Source organism: Cystoisospora suis, assembly GCF_002600585.1.
Source record: "Cystoisospora suis strain Wien I chromosome Unknown contig_1782, whole genome shotgun sequence".
Lineage (NCBI taxonomy): Eukaryota > Apicomplexa > Conoidasida > Eucoccidiorida > Sarcocystidae > Cystoisospora > Cystoisospora suis.
The window spans coordinates 37,850-55,758 of record NW_027154582.1 but is presented as its reverse complement, the minus strand read 5'-3'; the positions used below and the strand labels follow the sequence as shown (position 1 = coordinate 55,758).

The following is a 17,909-nucleotide window of genomic DNA, read 5'->3' as shown; positions in this document are numbered from 1 at the left end:
CCAGGATCGCTGCCGTCCACTGGAGTGCAACGCTGGGGTCCTGTATGTCAGCTGTCTCTCCCGTACAGTTTACCAGTATTCATGTGAGTCAGCAAGATCACTCCTGTCCCTCGAATGCGGACATCGTTATTCTGCTTCCTCGGACGAGCTCCGCACCCCGCCTCCCGGCGCGCCTGCGCACTCCGCAGTTTTCCAGGTTGTCCTGCGTCTTCTCGGGTCAGCAGAGTCTTCTGCAACAGAAAGCGCCCCTGATTCTCGAAGTGGTATGCAGCCTACGCCCATGGTAATAGTCTCGGCAGTGCTGCTGCGATAATCAGCCGGCTGGACATTGCAAACGAGACACCGCCGCCTTGATCGCACACGGTGATGGACTCATCACCGCTGCGGACTCCGTGTCTACCCCTCTCGAAGTGTACGCGGCGCGTCATCACGCCGGTACTGAACAAGTCGCCCAAGCTACGCTGCAAAAAGCGGCCGCAACTTCGGAGAAAAGGCGCCCTGCAGGCCTCATTCGGATATGGTTAGTATCGAATATCCAACGGTCGAGAACACCAGCCGCACTGAGAAGTTGGAAGAATCTCCCGGGAATCACACACACTACAGCACTGGTCGTGAGGTCACGAGCACCGGGGGGTTGCATTGCCTCGGTGATTGCCGCACCCTCATCGCCTATCCCCATTCGCAGATCGGAAGAGGTGCCTCCAGTTGTTGGGACCCCTTGAACCAGGTTAGTGAATATCTGGCACGAATTTGGCCCCGGCTAAGTCAGCCACAACCCACACAGTTCCGTTGGCAGAAAAAAGCCTTGGCACATTGTAGAAGAAACAAAGCATGGCCGGTATGAGGCCTTCCGCCTAGGGTCAGTGGTGGCGCGTTGCCAGCCGCGCTCCCCCTCCGCCGGCGGCGGTGTTCCTGTCTCGTGTCATTTCGTTGCAGTCCTCCTGCCCGCGAAGGAAAAACTGTGTGTCTCGAAGTGGAAGCATGCGATGGCAATGTCTCCAGTATCGCGGTCGCGCAGATATGCCAGCCACCGTACGGCGAAGATTGAGCTTCCTTACCAGGTCACGGATCACAGCTGGCTGACTGGCTCGACCGGACCGCGTTCGCAGACACACAAAGGTGCGTTGCATGTTGGTGAGGCATTTGTCGAATACTCTCGATTAACTCAACTCAAAATACGGAAGATGGTTTCTGTGTGTTTGGAAGCGCTCTTTTGATTAGACGTTCGTCTGAAGCATTTTTGCCCACTGTGTTGAGTTGATAGTCTTGTGCCTCCGGAGCCCTCCGGTAACCCACTAAGTTAGTTGCCTAGTCTGGGCTGCATGCAGCAAGTGCCTTCACTGAGGTGGTGAAGGGGAAAGCAGCTTTACTCAAGCTACGTCTTCTTCTTCAGACATGCTTCGTCACGGCGTGTAGCCTAGCCTTTAGTATCTCCGTGTTCTCGTCTTCCCATAGTCTAGGTCCCTTCGCGCCCATGCCGGGGGGGGCACCGCGCACCTCTTGGTGTGGCCGGGTTAGTTTCTTGTGACTTAGTTAAGCTTTCTTTTCATTCGCCTTTCTTTAAAGCGCCCTGTCTTCTTTTAGCTGCCGTTTTTTCTCTCGACCGCCCTGCAGGCCCCGGGCCCCTGTGCGCCGCCGCGGGTCTCCGGAACCTTGGATGTGTGCTTGCGGCGGTAGGTGTGAGGCGGGAGAGCCTCAGTACCGTTTTCCCCAGGCTCAACCGTTGCCATCTAGTCTTCCGGCTGGCGCAGTTTCCTGCTTTGCAGTGCTTAGCGTGCCCTCTTCCTCCGGTCGGAATTCTGGGGTGTGTTGACGGAAAAGTCCAATGTCAAAGTGTCATGTGGTCGTCTGCGAACTAAGAGGGGTTCTGCCTGCAGATGAAGGGACAGTCAGCTCACATGGTGCTTTTCGATGACTGTACACCACTTGAAGAGACCTGCATGGCTGGTGACATGCTTGTGCAGTTGAGGGCGCTTTCGGCGCGAATCCAGAGACAGGTCGTGGGTACCGCTTGTGCAATGAAAGAGACCGTCTTTTTCCGGAGAGCGCGCCGGAGGTCGCAGTAGTCTCAACCGCGCGACTTTGTCTTGCCGAGTCCCTGGCCCTGTCTTGGAGAAGGGGATGATTCCCTGACAGGCCGGAAACGCCGGGAAAGCACCGTCACTTTCCACCGGACTGCGCAGAGGTCCTTCCGTCCAGGTCTAGGAACTGGAACTTTCCAATGTTGCGCGGTGATTTTGTAGGCTGGAACACTGAACTGGGCTTGACTAGGGGTCGGTGTTTCGGTCACATATCTCTAGGATTTGTATTGTATTCACCGTGGCTCTACGAGGAAGGAGGGACAACCCGGTATTGGTAAGGTGTACGGGGACACCCGGCGGATTTTCTCATTACCATCCTCCTGCGAGCGATTTCTACGCTTACCTCATTGTCTGTGGCTCTCAGGGGGTATTGTAACTTCTTGGTGTCCCACATTTCTTGTCTCTGGCTCATCCCTCGAGAGTGTCACGAAGCTTTTCTGAAGGGACGACCGAATTCGATGGGAGGCCGTCATCATCATCTCATGTCGTAATTGTCGTCGCTGGGATATCCGTTTTCAATTTGCTAGTCTGTCAAACTTGGAAATCCGCGGGAAGTCTTTTCATTCAACAAAAGGTCTCTCTTCGGGGCGTCCTCAAACTAGGAACGGCCGTGGTGAGGCGAAGTCAACCCCTTTACTTTGACTTGTCTATCTTAGGTCTTGTTGTTAGTCCGTCGTTGCCGCCATGTCCGGGGGACCCAGTACCGATGTTCTATCTCTTCCTGATGTGATAACGATTTCGTCTTCGAGCACTTCAGTCTCAGGATCATCTTCTCCTTCAGATGAGACGGCCATCTCATCTCAACAGACCGATGATTGCTTCTCAGTAGAAGCGTCTCATATAGCAGCGTCCTCACCAGGCCGAAAGACAGATGCGAACTCTTCTTCAATTCAGGTTTTGGGCTCTCCTTCATCATCTTCTTCACTAAGTCATCGTCATACCGGTAGTCTTCGTTCAAGTGGTCAAGCTGGCATATCTTCTCCTCGTTTCTATTCTCCTCCTCCTTCTTTTCAATCTCCTTCAGACAAACCGTTGTTACCTCCTCCATCTCCATCGTGTTCAGAAGAAGGAAGCCTTCCGGACCCATCTTCTCGATTTTCACTTCCTTCACTATCTGATGTGAGAAGAGGACCAGGAGGACTCCAGATATCGAACTTCTTCTCCTTATTTCCTTCCCCGGCTTTCTTGTCACCTCATCATGGCCCTCTCTCAAAACAACAGCACCAGTTACCCGATGCAGCAGCTGCACTTTTAGCTCATGCAAACCTAGCAGGAAGAGATCATGGAACGAGTTTCCCGTCCTTCTCCTCAGGGGGGCAGCAGGTTCTCTCACTTTCAGAGAACGTGGGACGGGGAGGGGGAGGCGGGCCGCTTGACCATGTCACCAAAGAGGGGGACATCTTCAAAGAAGTCAGGTGTCTCGGTGTGTCGCGGAGAGCGGGAGCGGAGAGGATGAAGAGAAGGAGAAATAAGGAGTCGTCAAGATCAGCAATGGTCAATGAAAACATGATGACGGCTATGGCTAGTCGCTCAACTCCGTCGGAGCCTCCTTCAAGCAGGGGTAGCGGTGCATCATCAGAACTGTTACCTCGGGAGGAGAGTTTGAGACAGGGAGAGCGGAGAGAAGACATAATGGTGATGGAGGTTATGACGAAGTCACGTACGATTGTATCAGCTGCTGAGAATGCCGATCTCGAGTTCGTAGGTGAAGCTCCTCTAAGAGGTGTAACAGGACCTCGTGTAGAGGAGAGTACGCAGGACGCAGAAAGCAAGGAGAGTGAAGCAGTTCATCATCGCATCGGGAAACTTGAAGAGAAGCGGGAGAGGCGGACGGGGGAGAAACATAGGAAGGAAGAAGCCGAAGTTGTTGAAGTCGGGAGGGAGGAATTCCCGACGACCGAGTCCCTAGAAGATGGTGTTAGCAAAGAAAGAAAGAAAGCAACAGGAGGAGGTCATCCCACTAGTGTAGAGAAGGTCAAGAGTTCTATAGAAGAGGAAGAGAAGGAGAATGAAGAAAACGGTCGGACTTCGTCACCCGGACCTCGACGAAAAAAGACACCGCCCGGGTTTGGTTGGGAGGAGGGAGATACAACAGAGGAAGTACACCGGCACGGAAAATATGTTTCGTCGTGTGTGAAAGAGGATAGCAACGAGTCAATTGAGTCTGTTCATAGAATGAATCATCATCCTCATAATAATAAGAAGAAATCCGAGAAACGTTCTAGGCCGTTAAAAAAATCTGTTGGTGGTTGGCGCTCTGCACTTTGTCGATCTTTGGCTTATCTTGTTTTACGAAAAAGAGCACTGGGTGAAAGCGAAACGAGTGGCTCGTCTTCGTCTTCTTCTTTCTCGAGCGAGCAGCCGCCTCTATCATCCTGCTGTCGGACAAAAGAAGATGGCGGTACTTGCGCTGCGGCTGCACATGCAGCTTGTCGTTCTCCTGTAGAAGACTCCGCGCAGGTCGGTACTCTCTCTCCGACGGCTCATCCAGAGATTTCGACGAGTCCTTCAAAGAATAAGAAGAATGGATCGACTGTCACTGGATTTGAAGGGGAGGAAGGGAATGCAGGCTGGAACGAAACTTTCACTTCAGTTCACGGAAAGGATATTGGAGCATCGAGCTGTACGACATCCACAACGAGCAGTAGTCGAAGCAGCAGTCATAGTGTTCGTACAGCCCATCGTGTTCTTCCTCCCTTGGTATTCTCTCCCCTCTCGCCAACTCCTGATTGTTATGTTCTCAAAAATTTCTTCGAGCGTTCTTCTCCGGCGTCTTCTCCAGATTCCTGTTGTCTTCCTCCTCCTCCTCCCTCGCTCGGTCTTGGCGGAGTCTCTTCGTCTTGTTCAGACCCGCAGTCTTCTTCTTCTTCGACAGCACGCTCCTCATCTCGAACTTCTCCCGGAGCAACAAGCAAAACCCCTATATCGTCAGGTCAAGGTGATGAAGAAGGAGGAGAACAGCCGCGATGTCAGTATGAACGTGCTGGTTTACACTCTTCCTATTTATTTCGAAAGCCTCGTGCGCAGTATACATCATTCCAAAGTGCAGAAAATCTGTTTCCCGAGGAAGAAGAATCTCATGTTAGAGCCCGTGATGATAGCGAACGACATAGAAAGATCGACTCAGGCTGTCGTACATCATCCCGCCTTTCATCGAGGCGACGGCGAAATAGCTGCGGATCAGGTTCATCAGCCGGGGTCGCCGTACCGTCGACCGCAGCTTCCTCAGCAAGTGAATCTATATCTGCTAACTCGTCGTTCGAGAACACCATCACACGTGAAGTGCCTGGCCGAACGATTAGAACAAGGCGACAGGCCGCTGCGGCTGAAGCTGGCCGTTGTAAAGAAGAGAAACTCCCTCTATCTACTTCAGCTGTTGAGGAAAACGGCATCAAGAAACTTCAAGAAGAGAAGTCGTCTTCTTCCTCTTCCTCGAGTCAGTCTATCGATAATGCTTCAGATGAAAGAAAGACAGGAGGAGCGGAGTGTCGTTCTTCTTTTTCTTCAATAGAAGACGCTCGTCAACGAGCAGAAGAGATAGCTCGTTCAACCATAGCAGAGACAGCTGCATGGGGCCGTCCTTCTCAGTGGTTAAGACCAAGACCTGATGATCCTGGCAATCAGAACAAGTCACTGGAAATTCGAATTCCCATACTCAAGTCAGACCCTAGGGAACCGCACCTTGTACACGTGATTCGACAGCATACCCAGAGCAACACGGCTTCTGTCCTCACAACCCCGACAATGAAGGAAGAACCGAAAGAACGCGAAGGAAATAGCGACACCAGTTTACCTACTGGTAGCTCTTTCGTATGTCAGTGTGGTTTGTTTGGGGCGAAGAGCAGCGAGGAGAAAACGAGGGCGTTGAAAAAAGGAGTCAGGAGAGAGAGGGAGAATGCGAAGACCAAATCCGATCGAAAACGAGCTAGGCAGACTGAAGAAGAAGTTCTAGAAGAAAAGGAACAGTCTCTTCAAGTAAGACAAGACAGAAACTGAAAGGGAGCTCGTCCTCAGATATGCTACTGTTCGTGTGTAGGAACATGACTCCATAGCGTCGCGTTGTCCGCTCTTCCCTTTCTTTCGTTTCCTTCTCTTTCTCTAGACATGTGATGAGACAGAAGCGCTGTCAGGCTTCTTGTTTTCTTCCTTGTGAACATGTTATCTAAGCAAGGGAAGAGGTTCTTCGTATACTAGACAGTCTTCTTGGTGTAGCCCATCATTCGCTACAAGAGCTGATTTTTTGGTTCTCCCGTCACCTTCTGTTAGGTTGTACTTGATTGGGGGGTATCCTATACAGATATTCTGACTTCGATCATCTTGTCTGCTGAACGACCAAAGCAAGCGAGTCCTTTTGATACAATCACGGTCCCAGTTCAAGAAAGCTTTTCCAAGTCAGTAGACAACCGCATGAAATCTTGTCTCTTTGCGTGCTTTTCTATCTTTCTTTGTTGAATCGTTGTATAGGATAATCGGAGTTCTCTCCTCTCTCGGGTGTTATCCCTTGAGACGTTTGAGCGACGACTACTAGAGGGTGGATGCTATAAAAGTAACTATTGTCTACCTCACCAAATTGAAGATCTTCTAGGACCACATGCACTTCGTGTGTATGAAGAAGTGAAGAACTTCGCCCAAGTACACTCAGCCGTCAACCTGTGTTCCAAATGGTTGTGCCACTATGACTTCTCCTACCGAGGTGTTGATTTGCTACAAACTCTGTTAGATCTTCTTGAGGTCAGTAGACCATCTACCCCTGATCTAGTCTTTCCCAGACAATCGAGCCCATTCTCGTTGATATTTTTCCATCGTCTCACTATCTATCTTCAATCTGTTTATCTCTCTCTGGGCTTTATACCTGTCTGCCTATCTATCTTGAATCGATGAGTCTATCTGTCTATATGCCGTGAATTCATTTTTGAAAGTGGCAGTGGGCCGCGGACCGGAGGAGTTTTTGTACTACTGCTGGAAATATCATTCCTTCGTCCGACGTATATATGCGTGGCGGGATGCACGCGGATATCAAAGCGTGCTTCCGTGTCTTTCATCTTTCACAACGCCTATCGTTCTCCAGCCAGCTCTGTTTGGAACAGAGAAAGACTTGAGGGGAAGGGGAGGGAAGACCAGAGGGGTCTCTTTTGCTACGACTCTCTGGAAGCTTCTTTTCAGCAGCAAATCCCCTTCAGTTGAATATCCCCATGTGCTTCTACGGAAGTGAAATGGTATGCCCGCGTGCATGCAGAGGGGCGAGCTGGTCCATTCAAATGGAGTTTGTATGGATTTCGTTGTGAGACGGAAGGAATAGCTCGACAATATATAGCTGGCTCGTTAATGGCGTCCTATATTCGTAGATATAGCCTCATTCAGAAAGATTTGACAAGAGGAAGCTTCACAATCCCTAGGACTCCGAAGGAAGTCTTCCGAGGTTTTTCAAGTGGTGAGTTTGTTGGGAGAGACGCGAGTTTAGCGATCAATGCCGTAAGACAAAGGTACCTGAGGAGCTGGGGAGGAAGTCCCTTTTTAGCTGGACTATGACGGGAGTAATCAGGGCTTCGTGGCATTTTTACCACGACTGTAGGGGGAGCGTTAGTACCTACGAGCCGAAAACTGAGAGAAGGGTTCTGGGCCCGCCCGCATCATCGTCTCCTTCTTGCTGCTGTTGCTTCTATTTCTCTATGAATGTCCTATGCCTCGATCTGTACAGGAATGTCTTCATTTGGAAGGAGATTTCGCTTTTTATGAGCATGAAGATGTGGCCCTGTCAGTTCCTGAGTCTCCTAAACATCCTCTCAATCGACTGATGATGCTAGAGGATTCACGTTTTGTTCATCTGAAGGAAAGCCTTCCTGTTGGAGCAACAGAATATCCAGTTGCCATATGGAACAGTGATAAGTCAATCCCTGTAAGTCTCACGAGGAACGACCGGCCGTGGGGGTCACCCAGTCCAGTCACGAAGACTACTGAACTCGACGAAAAGAAGAACAACAACAGCAACAGCCACACACCTTGTTTCGCTCACGTCTCTGTTTTCGCGCTTCAGGGGGGCAAGTCGTTTTGAAAAGAGTTGGAAAAAAGGGAAAAAAAAGGCAGACTATCTCTCTTGTGTGTCTTCGTGTTCTTTTCAGAAAGGAACACTGGTTGTCTTAGGTGTACGGACAGGAGAGTTCCTTACAGATGAAGAATATCGCGAGGCCATCAAAGATTGCGAGCCAAACCCTGTCGTTGAAGCGTTACGAACAGTAGATGTCCTTGTAAGTTCAGTAGATGAGATGATAGCGTGTCACAAGATCAACTCTGCTTTTTGTTCTTCTGGGACAGCTGGCTGTCGTTCGTCTTTAGTAGTAGTGGTAGTCGAAGAAGGATACAGGTACCCCCATGTTCTCTCGTTTCTCCGGTTGGTGGAGTGTGGGCGGTCCAAGCCCTCACCCATAAGAGTGCATCCTTCCCGGTGGATCTCTTACTACAAGGCTGAGTGACGGGAGCTCGTCAATGATGAGTCTTCAGATTGTACCTGCACCGGACTTCCGAGAGTGTTTTCGGGGTGCCGAGATGTCAGTACACTTATAACAATGCAGTTTCTAAGTTCTCTTTTCAAACCTTGGATGTGTCTCAAGAAGGGACAACAAGAAAAGACGTCTCCGAACGCCTACATACACATCAGCCTATAGGTAAACATATGATGACATCTATACGGGTGCAGTAGTGGTGGATATTTTATGCAGCAGTACCGGTGGTTAGATCTAGCGAAGTATCGAAGTATTTACTAGGAAGCTACAGGAACGTGTGTGCGATTTCCGTCTTGGTCAGGAAGGAGCTGCTGTTAGATAATTCCTCACATGTATTGTTTCTACTAGCCGAAGCAGAGAGGAAGTACTAACATACGGGTTGTCTGTGTCTCTTGTTTCCGTTGCAGCCGTGGCTCTTGTCTCCAGACGGGCAAGCTGGATTGTTAGAAGCTGCGCTGACGCCTCTTCAAGGTGGTCTCGCCGCGCATGCAGATAATGTTGGTGCGGGTTCACGGGCCAGTTCAGCAATGTCTTCAGTAGCTCTGAGCCTACGCGCGAACTACTCAAAGCCACATCACCATAGACCGGAGGTTGCGTGGGAGAGAGAGACCATCCAGAGAAACAAAGCGCATAAAGAGAGAGCGTCTCTCCGTCTGCGACCAGGAATCAGCGCAGTCCCTTTGTATGGTCTTCACTTCACCTCGATTCGGAAATTCAATAAGTTATCGTTTGTTCTACATACTGGTAAGCGGGTGGTGTCGATTGTTCAGGCAGTGCTGCACGAAGTACAAGAGAATCAGCCCGTGTGGTCACCGCCACCGCATCCTTCCCTTGGCTTTTTGTGACCACTATACATCGTGAGGCAGTGAGCAGAGTGGAGTCCATATGTTTACATACGTACATGTACATACATAGACATATATACGTACATACATACATACACCTGCGTCTGCGTACATGTTGTGCCGTGTGCGGGTGTGTGCAGCCGTGTAATGGTATGAGCTTTTTCCCGTTCACCCTTGGTATAACAAACTACGATAAAATACTGGAGTGCTACCAAGTGTCCAATTGCATTACCTTGTGAATGGTATCACCCCTTCTCTTCTGCTTTGTACAGGAGAAAAAAAAAGCGAAGCGGGAGGTGAACGTTTTGCAGCATGGTCTGACTGGCCCGAGATGAAGGAGACTGTCAGAGCGCATCTTGTCACCGTTGATGGCTGGCCGGTCTACGTCTATACCAACAACCCAGAGGTACGTAGCAGTCTTGTTGTTCACAGATGGTGTCTCAATCCAATTGTGTCTCGTGACTATGTTGTCTTGATCGATCCTGAAAAGTGTTTATCCCGTGAGTATATATATGCTCCCCCGGCAGCCCCGTGTTCACGTGGTTCGTAGAGGGGGAAGGAAGAAGGAACAAAGTGAGGGAGGTCCTCGTCGTGATGCATGCGGCCGATCGGATGGGCTGGCTTTCTCAGGCGTGTCCGACTCGGACTTGAAGACGTCGAGCTGTTCTCGGCGCCGGAGGTTCACATGGTGTCCATTGCCAAAAGAACGGCAGAACCGTCTCAATCTCAACTGCTTGTGGACTATGCGAACTACTCGTTCGTCTGTAGCCTTCCATTTACTCTCAACTTATGAATACATGTATACAGAAACTATTCATACACGGCAGGATGGCAACGACGCTTCCTTGTATTCACCTTGTTTTCTTAAGCACTTCGCGTGTATGCATCGTGCGGGTGGCCTCATGTCCATGCTTCTTTTTCCGGCAGATATAGCTGTGCAGCGCCCAAGCGGCCATCGTGCTGGAGCAGTTGTAGTTTTTCCGTCTCCCCGCGACTTTTCAAGGCCATACCACAACTCAACTCTCCTGAATATCGCTTCTGAACAAAGCTGTCCTGTGAGTTGTTGCTTCATCCTTGTTCCTTCAGGTAGAAGTTCTACCAGGCGACGAGCTCGCAATGAACATGCACAATTTCCCGCCTCTACTCCCTAATACCTGGTACTATACGAATGACTTGAATCACAAACGCCGAGCGTATGTTGAAGCGCAACGAGAGAACAGGGCAGTTGCAGGCTACACGTCCCCGTTGTGGCTACAGAAGGCGTTGCGTTCTGGTGCATGTCTCTCCGTAGAGGATCTGACAGAAAGCGAGCTGAGTGATGAAGAAAGCGCAGTGGGCCGGACAAAACGCGCACTGACCTGCAAGAGAGGCCGCGGTCGACGACGCGCGGCGAGATCAGATTCAGATAGTGACAGCGATTCTTGCAGGCCCACAGAGAGTGATTCAAGCACGGAGAGCCGAGAAACGGATTGCTCGGAATACGAGTCAAATGCTGATAGCGATACATGCTTGCCCTCCCGGGTGACCAGACCTAGAACATGTCGGAATCAGAGTAGCTCAGCGAACTGTCCTATAGACGGGAAGGGCGGGGAGTACCAACTGTCAACAGTAGACAGCAGTGCCGTATCTCCTAGCCGTTGCAGCAAAAGACTCAAGGAGCGGACAGCGGACGTGGCCGGGGGAGTTAGCACCGGGCAGGCCAGTCACTTTTCGTCAGCGAAGGGAGACACTTCTTGGCAGCGAGGCACGGAGAATTGGCAGGGCCCACCGGTGCAGTCTCAACAAACCGAAAGGTACGCACAGCTTATCCAGCGTTACGTCTTTCCTCAGATTGCTCTGAGGTGTAACGACGTTTGACAGCAAGAACAGACAAGGGCTCAAGAACTAGAAAATGGAAAAGCCACTCAACTTCGTCGAGTGCCAGTTTGTTCCAGGCGGGAGCGTGGCGTTTTCGAAGAGGTTAAGGAGTCTAGGGACGTAGGTCAGCTTAGTAAGAGGTAGGATACTTTTCGCTCCACGACTTCGAAGGCACCTACTGATACGGCGCCCAACCCGGATTCTCCCGGGTTGGCGAGCAACAAAGATACATAAGAACGCTGCTAGTGAGTCGGAGGATGCACAGTGAGAGTTTAGCGCCCGCTGTTCACCGTTCCTTGAAAGTGTTGATTTCCGAGTGCATAAAGAAACGAAAGTTAGGTAGCTGGAGGCGGCAGCCAAGAGGGATCAGACACCGTTCTGGGGTAAAAAGATGGCCCGCCCTATTTTGAAGCCCCTACTCGTGGCTACACAATTAGGATGATGCCGCGACGTGCAAACCGGGTTGTAAGGCAATGTCACCCTGTGAATGGATCGGGCGATAGTATTGTTCCTTCCCTGGTAGATGCATGATTTCAGAGTGTCCCTCCGGAACGGAGAAGCTTCAGTTCGTCACACGGCCGTCTAGCGCGAGTATACCCGAATATGGCAAGCCTTCCCAAGGCACGCACCCGGGGTTGAGCGGGGGCAGTGTTTGCGCTGGTGAAAGCAGATGGGGAGTATGTGTATTCTGGGTGAGGAGTGATGGGCAGCCAAGGTGGGGGACAGAACCGAGAAAACGCCGTTGTTGGGTTTTACAACTCCACTTAGTTTTTCCTCGGAAATTTCGTATGGGAGCTGACAGCGTGGGACAACGGGTGGACGGCAACACGCGGAGACGCAGGATGCTTGGGGCAGAGAGGAGCGGGCGAGGAGTCAGGGCTCTCAAGTCGCGCGTTCCGCCTTTTTTCGGCTGTAGGGGCAGCGTTAGGACGGCCTAGCAGTTGTTCGGATGCCCCTGATGACGGTGGCGATCTAAAAAGCTACCTCTCATACTTGGCAGTTGCTGTGCCCTTCTGGCGGTTTCGAGGTGTGTTCAGCTTTCGGTGAGAATCCCGCCTCCAGCATGTTCTTTTCAAGAAGGGGGGAGTACGGTCTCCGGAAAGACCCGAAGTCAGTCAGTGTTTCGAATGTGGTTCTATTGTCCGTTTTATTTCTGCTGGGGGCCACTCGCGAGCGCGTTCAGCTCGCCCCGGGAAACTGAATCATGCGTTGATCGCGTACTCTCTTGAAAGGTAGAAAGACCGTCACTAGGAAACTGTTCGGGAGCTCAACTGGTTTCCGTGCAGATGCGAGCGAGAGCAAGCTCTTTTTCGGAGCCGCGTGCTCGCTGCCACATAGTGAAGTTGTCTTTGAAGTCCTGGGCAGCCCGTAGAACAGCCGTAGCAGCCGTGATACAGTCATTATCCGCGGACGCACGGCCGTCAGAGGCGCAACTAGCGAATTTCGGCAGCCGGGCGGCCAGTAACCGCTCTGCAGAGAAAACCATGGCTTCAAGTTGTCCCGGTAGTACTGTCCTTGAAATCTGGCGGCTCGGAGTCTACGGTGTCACGCCCCCGTGTGAATAAACCGCGGTGTCAGCGGAAGTAAGCCAGCGTGGTCGAAGACTTCAGCTGAAGTGTTTCCTCGTGAGGGGGACGACTCATCCTGTCTCCGGGCAAGTTAGCCTCCTGGAACTTGTGAAACTAAGACAGAAACCGCACCCTGGTTAGTGCCGGGCTGCAGACCATAAAGGGCTGTCTTCGCTGCGAATAGAGCGGAGGCTCGGCGAAAGGGTCGGTCGGAGGAGATCAGGCTGAGAAACGAAAAACCTACAGGAAGGCGGGGGCAGGGTGCCGGGGAAACAGACCTGTGCATCATTTCTTTTTGGACCGAGCGGAAACCGCACAGGTCCGCCATGGTTACATCTCAAAACAATGCTCCTGCAAGTTGGCCGGAGATTGCGCTGCCCGGGCACAGGCCCTTGCCTAAGTGTTGGCATGGTCGTCTATTCACCGCCCCGGCAACTCAGCGAGGAGAAAACTGCACAAGCCTTCTGAGCAAAGAAGGCGCATTTCCTTGGTCGCCAGTCACTGCTGTTAACATCTTCCACGGCGCAAGGCGTAAACACGGACACAATTTTCGAAATGGCTGGATCGAAAGGAGACCGCACGATGTCTTCACAGTCAAAAGGGACTTTCTCCTTCTATGTGTGATGTTGCGGAAACGCGCTCTATGGGCCGGCCCCGGCATCTTGTCAGTTGATTATAGTCAAGCCTCGAGTGTGCAGCACGCCCGAGTCCCGGCACTCTCCATCCTACTAGTGAAACGCTCGCGTTCTCCTCCGTCGCCACTGTCGTCCGTAGAGAGACGTGGTATACCTCGAGTACTAAGGAGTCACGACACGCCTCTGTCCCGAGAAAAACGCCTTACAAGCGTGTTCTTGACATAGGGGACACAGGGTGCTTCGAGCGTCCCCCCTCCCGGAGACCGCACCGAGTTACCAGTACGGGTGTCCGCTCGGCAGGGCCGAGTGTCTACTACCCCATGGGAACCATGACGAGGATTGCTGGACTGTTAGTTACGACACAGTTTTCTTGTTGTGTGCCCGAACATTCACGTGGAGACTCGGGCACAGCGTTCTTAGTCCCGCTAGTAGTACAGCAGGACAAACGCGAACTCACGTGTCCTGAAACAGTTGCCGGATTTAAGCCGAAGGACCTCCACCTGGACTGGCGGGTTGTTCGAGAGGTGTGACAGAAGACTTTCCAGCCGTCATGTAGCGGCTCCCTCAAATGGCTACTGTCGCATTGACATCTGGTGGCTTCCTTGTTTCCCGAATCCGGTGCGTTGCTCCCTCTCCGTGTGTAGCTTTTTCGAACTCTTTGTTCGTCCTCTCTTATGTAGTAGTCTTTCTTCTTCTCACGTGAGGGTGCACGGGATAGGGGGGTAACGGGTACTCCAATCATGCCCTCGGCACGCTGTTGGGCTTCGTCGATTTACTTCCCAAATTCGTTCCAGTGACACCACAACATCCCGACAAGACAGCAGCCTGAACGAGCGGGGGGATGACGATTGTTTAGGTAATGACACAGTCGATTCTGGACCTCTTCTGTTGCTCTTTTCCAATCTCTGTCTTTGTTTTCTCGGTCAAGGAAAAGTCATATGTGTTTTGCGTCATCTGTTCCATGTTTCCCTTGGGAGAAAAGCCTCCGTCGAAGAGGTAGCGCTTCCTCCCTGTCAATCTGTTGTCTCCCAGCGACCTTTTCTCGTCTTTTCTGTCATGAAATACTGTATCAGAGTGTCTCGTTGTTCTCCGACTCATACTCCCCGTTGGACTATCTCCTTTGTCGTGGTCCTGCGCTCTCCGGCCGTGCAGCCTTACTCCGGGCCGCCTGGCCCCCTTCTCTTATGCTCCAGCTTTCTCATTTCACCTTCAAAGATTCTCCCTGTCCCGCCTCTTCCATTCTTTTTTTATCCTTCGGTTTTCTGGGAAGCTTCCTTGTTTTTTCTTTCATCGTCGTCTTCCTCTGCGGTGGATCGTCGTCCTCCTGGCACACGGGAGGGATCACTCAAGAATAGCCAGCGGGCTCTTCCTATTCTTTCCGATTACGACGCATGGTCGGATATCTTAGCCTCTTCCGGAGCGAGGCGCCACGTCTCTTCGTAGTCAATCAATTTCTTTTTCTCCAGCTTGTTTTCTACGACTAAGGACCAGGGGTTCTTTCTTGCAGTAACACTCTTGCGGCCATGCTGAAGCTTTTGCTAGTAGTACCGCGCTATGGTTGTTTGCTTTGTCTCGATTTTGTTTGCTCACTCTTTTTGCTTCACTCTCCCAGAGAAAGGGACTTTTGCAGACACCAGCTGAGGCTTTTTTTTTCTTTCGGCTGTGACCACCTCAGCATATGATTCGTACGAACTCTAATCAAAGGAAGGTGATGGCATGAAAGGTTCCTAACTCATTTTAAGATTGACGGCGATACCCTTCTGTGCTCTGGGCTATCGATCAGCATTCTTGGCGCCTGGACGTCAGCCGTCCTCTTTCGGTCTTTTGAAACTCAGTTGAATCAACATGTTCTGTTTCGACTCGTGAATTGACACCTGCTAGTAAGGGCGGAGGAGTATGCTGTCGCCTTTCCTCCCTGTTGGATGGTATAGACCCCCCGAAAGAACTCGGCTGGGTGAGGAGGTGGCACTCAGCAAGAGGCCGCGATCCAGCTGTCCCGCCAGGGGGCTTACAAGGGTGTTCTAATCCCGACTTACGCTGATCTCTTAGCACAGCCTGTGAAAATGAGGACGGTGTGCACAGGGACTGCGGTTGCTGAAGAGCATGTAGAAGAGTGGTCGTCTTCTACGTCCTTGCCAGTCGAAACGGTACCTTCAGCTCCTTTCTCCTTCCCCTCACCCTCTACAACGATGAGACGGGGCATCAAGCGTCGTCCTGCGGTCGATGGTGAGGAGGACAGGGAGAGAAGAAAGTCACAGCGGAAAGAAGAAGAGAGTGTGATGGCCAAGGCAAATGACAGGAGAAGCTCTTCGACACTCCTCTCTGAGAAATCGGAGGACAGGTCGCAACCCGCCGCCAAAACCAAGGGCGATTTCCGTAACGTTACCTCTAATGAAGCAGACCGTCACCTTGATGTTGATCCAGCAAAGTAAGTTCAAGACCTCTTTTTTCGCGCGAATTTCTGATGCATGTGTCTATCGTAGAAGACCTTTTGTGAGGGAGTTACTCGGTGTAAGCCGCGTAGGAAGCCCGTATGACGGCCTAGGAGGCACGTTCGCTGGCAGGACTAGAAAAGCCCAACCTATCGCGAAGATGCTGTCCTTGAGATGCCGTTACTTGTCCGAGTTCCCCCTGAGGTGTCACGTGTCGCGGATGGTTCCTTTGCACTTCTTTCGTACTGGGGTGATTGTTTTGAGGCCCTTTGTTGTCCTTCATGTATATTTTCTACTCCCTAGTAGCGTCGATGCTCTAACAAAGCATAGAAAGTTGTCATTCCTAAGCGGAGGTGAGTAGAAGAAGACGGGTGCCTCGGGTTTAAATCAATATCTCCGCAGCAGCTGTTTGTAAGTGTCTCCTCCCTTCACTTCTCGAGTATGTATTCTCATGTATGCTGTATATACACCATGTAACCCCAGGTTGCCTTCTTCTTCCTACCCCCTCTTCGCTCCCTTTGTGGTTGTGTCTTTCCTTTTCCCTTTCGGTTCTTTTCTTTTCTTCTGTCTTTCCTACGTGAATATGTTTCTTTGCTGTGGGTCTGCTGTGGGGTTTTCAAGGTCTCGGGAAGGTGAAGGGTCTTCTGACAGGTCACCTACTTCAGCAACGAAATCTCACAAGGCACTTTCTCATAGACGAGACCACGAGGGAGAAGTAGCTAAAGAAGGTATTCATGACTTCGCTTCAGGGGGGGGAGGTGTTCGCGAATGTGGTGACCATTCGGATAGCATGACAACTGGTCTACCTCTCTCACAAGTTTTGTCTTCACCTGCCATTACACCGGAGCATACTTCTCGAGTCTCTTCACAGCATAAGGATGAGAGCCAGCTAGAGCACGCAGACGCACTGGATATGAAACCAGAGTTTTTCTGTGAGAGCCCCAAGAAAACTTTTTCCACCTCTTCCTCTTCCGAGTCTTCACGTAGCATATCATCTGCTTTGACAGCTTCACCTGTCTCTGAAAGACGTTCTCTTACGCTTCATTCGAACACTTCCGAGAGAGCTCGTGAAGATCTGAAGATGAAGGAGCTTCAAAAAGAAAGCCATTCAAGCAGCACAAGCAACAACAAAGAAGAAACATCAGGCGGTATTTCACAGACAAAGGAAGGCAGCTCGCAGCACACCGAAGCTTTCATCACGCCAAGAGCAAGTATTCCTTCATCACCCTGTAAAGATGAGAAAGCACAAGAGGCTGTCGTGAGCCATAGCTCAACCGGTCTGTCCGGAAGCCGTCCGCAGTCTTCTAAAGGAGGAACCGGGGTCTCGAAGGGTTCGTGGTGGTCCTCTGTCTCTACAGGAGAACATTTACCTCAAGCTCCAGGTGGAGGGATGAAACTTCGAGACTTCAGGGAGAGTAGATGGATGCGGACGTTATGTGAAGAGTCTCTCAAGTTTCACTTGACTTGTGGAAGGTATCGCGACTTATTGAGCAAACATGTCTTAGAGAAGTTTCGAGTGTATGTGAAATTGCGACAAGAAGCCGAACAGGCGGAGGAAAGAAAGAAGATCCAAATGCATAGAAAGAGAGAAGAAGTGAAGCCTTCGTCTTCAGAGAACGCTATAGATGCGCAGGCAGAGGCGTCATCTCGTCCAAACTGTGAGAACGTGACTTCTCCTTCGAGCCAAGAAGGGAGTATCTCTACAGCCAGAGGGGATGACGATAAAGCAGACACGAAAGGAGCAAGAGGGGAGATCTTTTCTCAACTCACAGAGGACGAGGAGATGCAAGAGAAGAAGAGCCATCTCAACTATTTGTCTTCATTGAAGGAATCTCTTTTATATCCACTTCCTCCCCCTACCCCTCTTTCGTCTTCTTCTCCTTTAATAGCGACACCTTATAAAGTTCCTGTCAGTCTTATTTTACGTGGAATTCTTCCACATCCTCCTACTTCTCCATCTCCCTGTTTCTCTTCTTGTTTTTCTTCATCTT

At 51.1% G+C, this 17,909-nt stretch overlaps 2 protein-coding genes across 2 annotated transcripts in view; both read left to right on the top strand.

Moving 5' to 3' along the window:
- Positions 1-544: 544 nt before the first annotated feature.
- CSUI_003954 (uncharacterized protein) lies at positions 545-12,549 on the top strand. Its single transcript, XM_068064149.1, has 7 exons — positions 545-6,056; positions 6,546-6,812; positions 7,780-7,977; positions 8,201-8,326; positions 8,989-9,325; positions 9,699-9,832; positions 10,513-12,549. Exons 1-7 carry the CDS (start codon positions 2,766-2,768, stop codon positions 11,281-11,283), a joined length of 5,124 nt encoding a protein of 1,707 aa, XP_067923880.1. The 5' UTR covers positions 545-2,765; the 3' UTR covers positions 11,284-12,549.
- A 1,537-nt stretch (positions 12,550-14,086) lies between these two features.
- The window catches only part of CSUI_003953 (uncharacterized protein), a 9,516-nt gene continuing 5,693 nt past the window's right edge, over positions 14,087-17,909 (top strand). The window contains exons 1-2 of the mRNA XM_068064148.1: positions 14,087-15,914; positions 16,540-17,909. The exon at positions 16,540-17,909 is cut by the window's right edge and continues 1,673 nt beyond it. Coding sequence (XP_067923879.1) covers positions 15,550-15,914; positions 16,540-17,909 — 1,735 coding nt within the window. The 5' untranslated portion in view covers positions 14,087-15,549. The remainder of the gene's footprint in view (positions 15,915-16,539) is intronic.

What these genes read in the sequence shown, in the direction of transcription:
- CSUI_003954 (XM_068064149.1), top strand. Translation starts at nt 2,766, where the DNA reads ATGTCCGGGGGACCCAGTACCGATGTTCTATCTCTTCCTGATGTGATA. An exon ending in CTCTGTTAGATCTTCTTGAG is followed by an intron (nt 6,813 to 7,779) that starts GTCAGTAGACCA and finishes CGATCTGTACAG; the next exon opens with GAATGTCTTCATTTGGAAGG. An exon ending in ACAGTGATAAGTCAATCCCT is followed by an intron (nt 7,978 to 8,200) that starts GTAAGTCTCACG and finishes TGTTCTTTTCAG; the next exon opens with AAAGGAACACTGGTTGTCTT.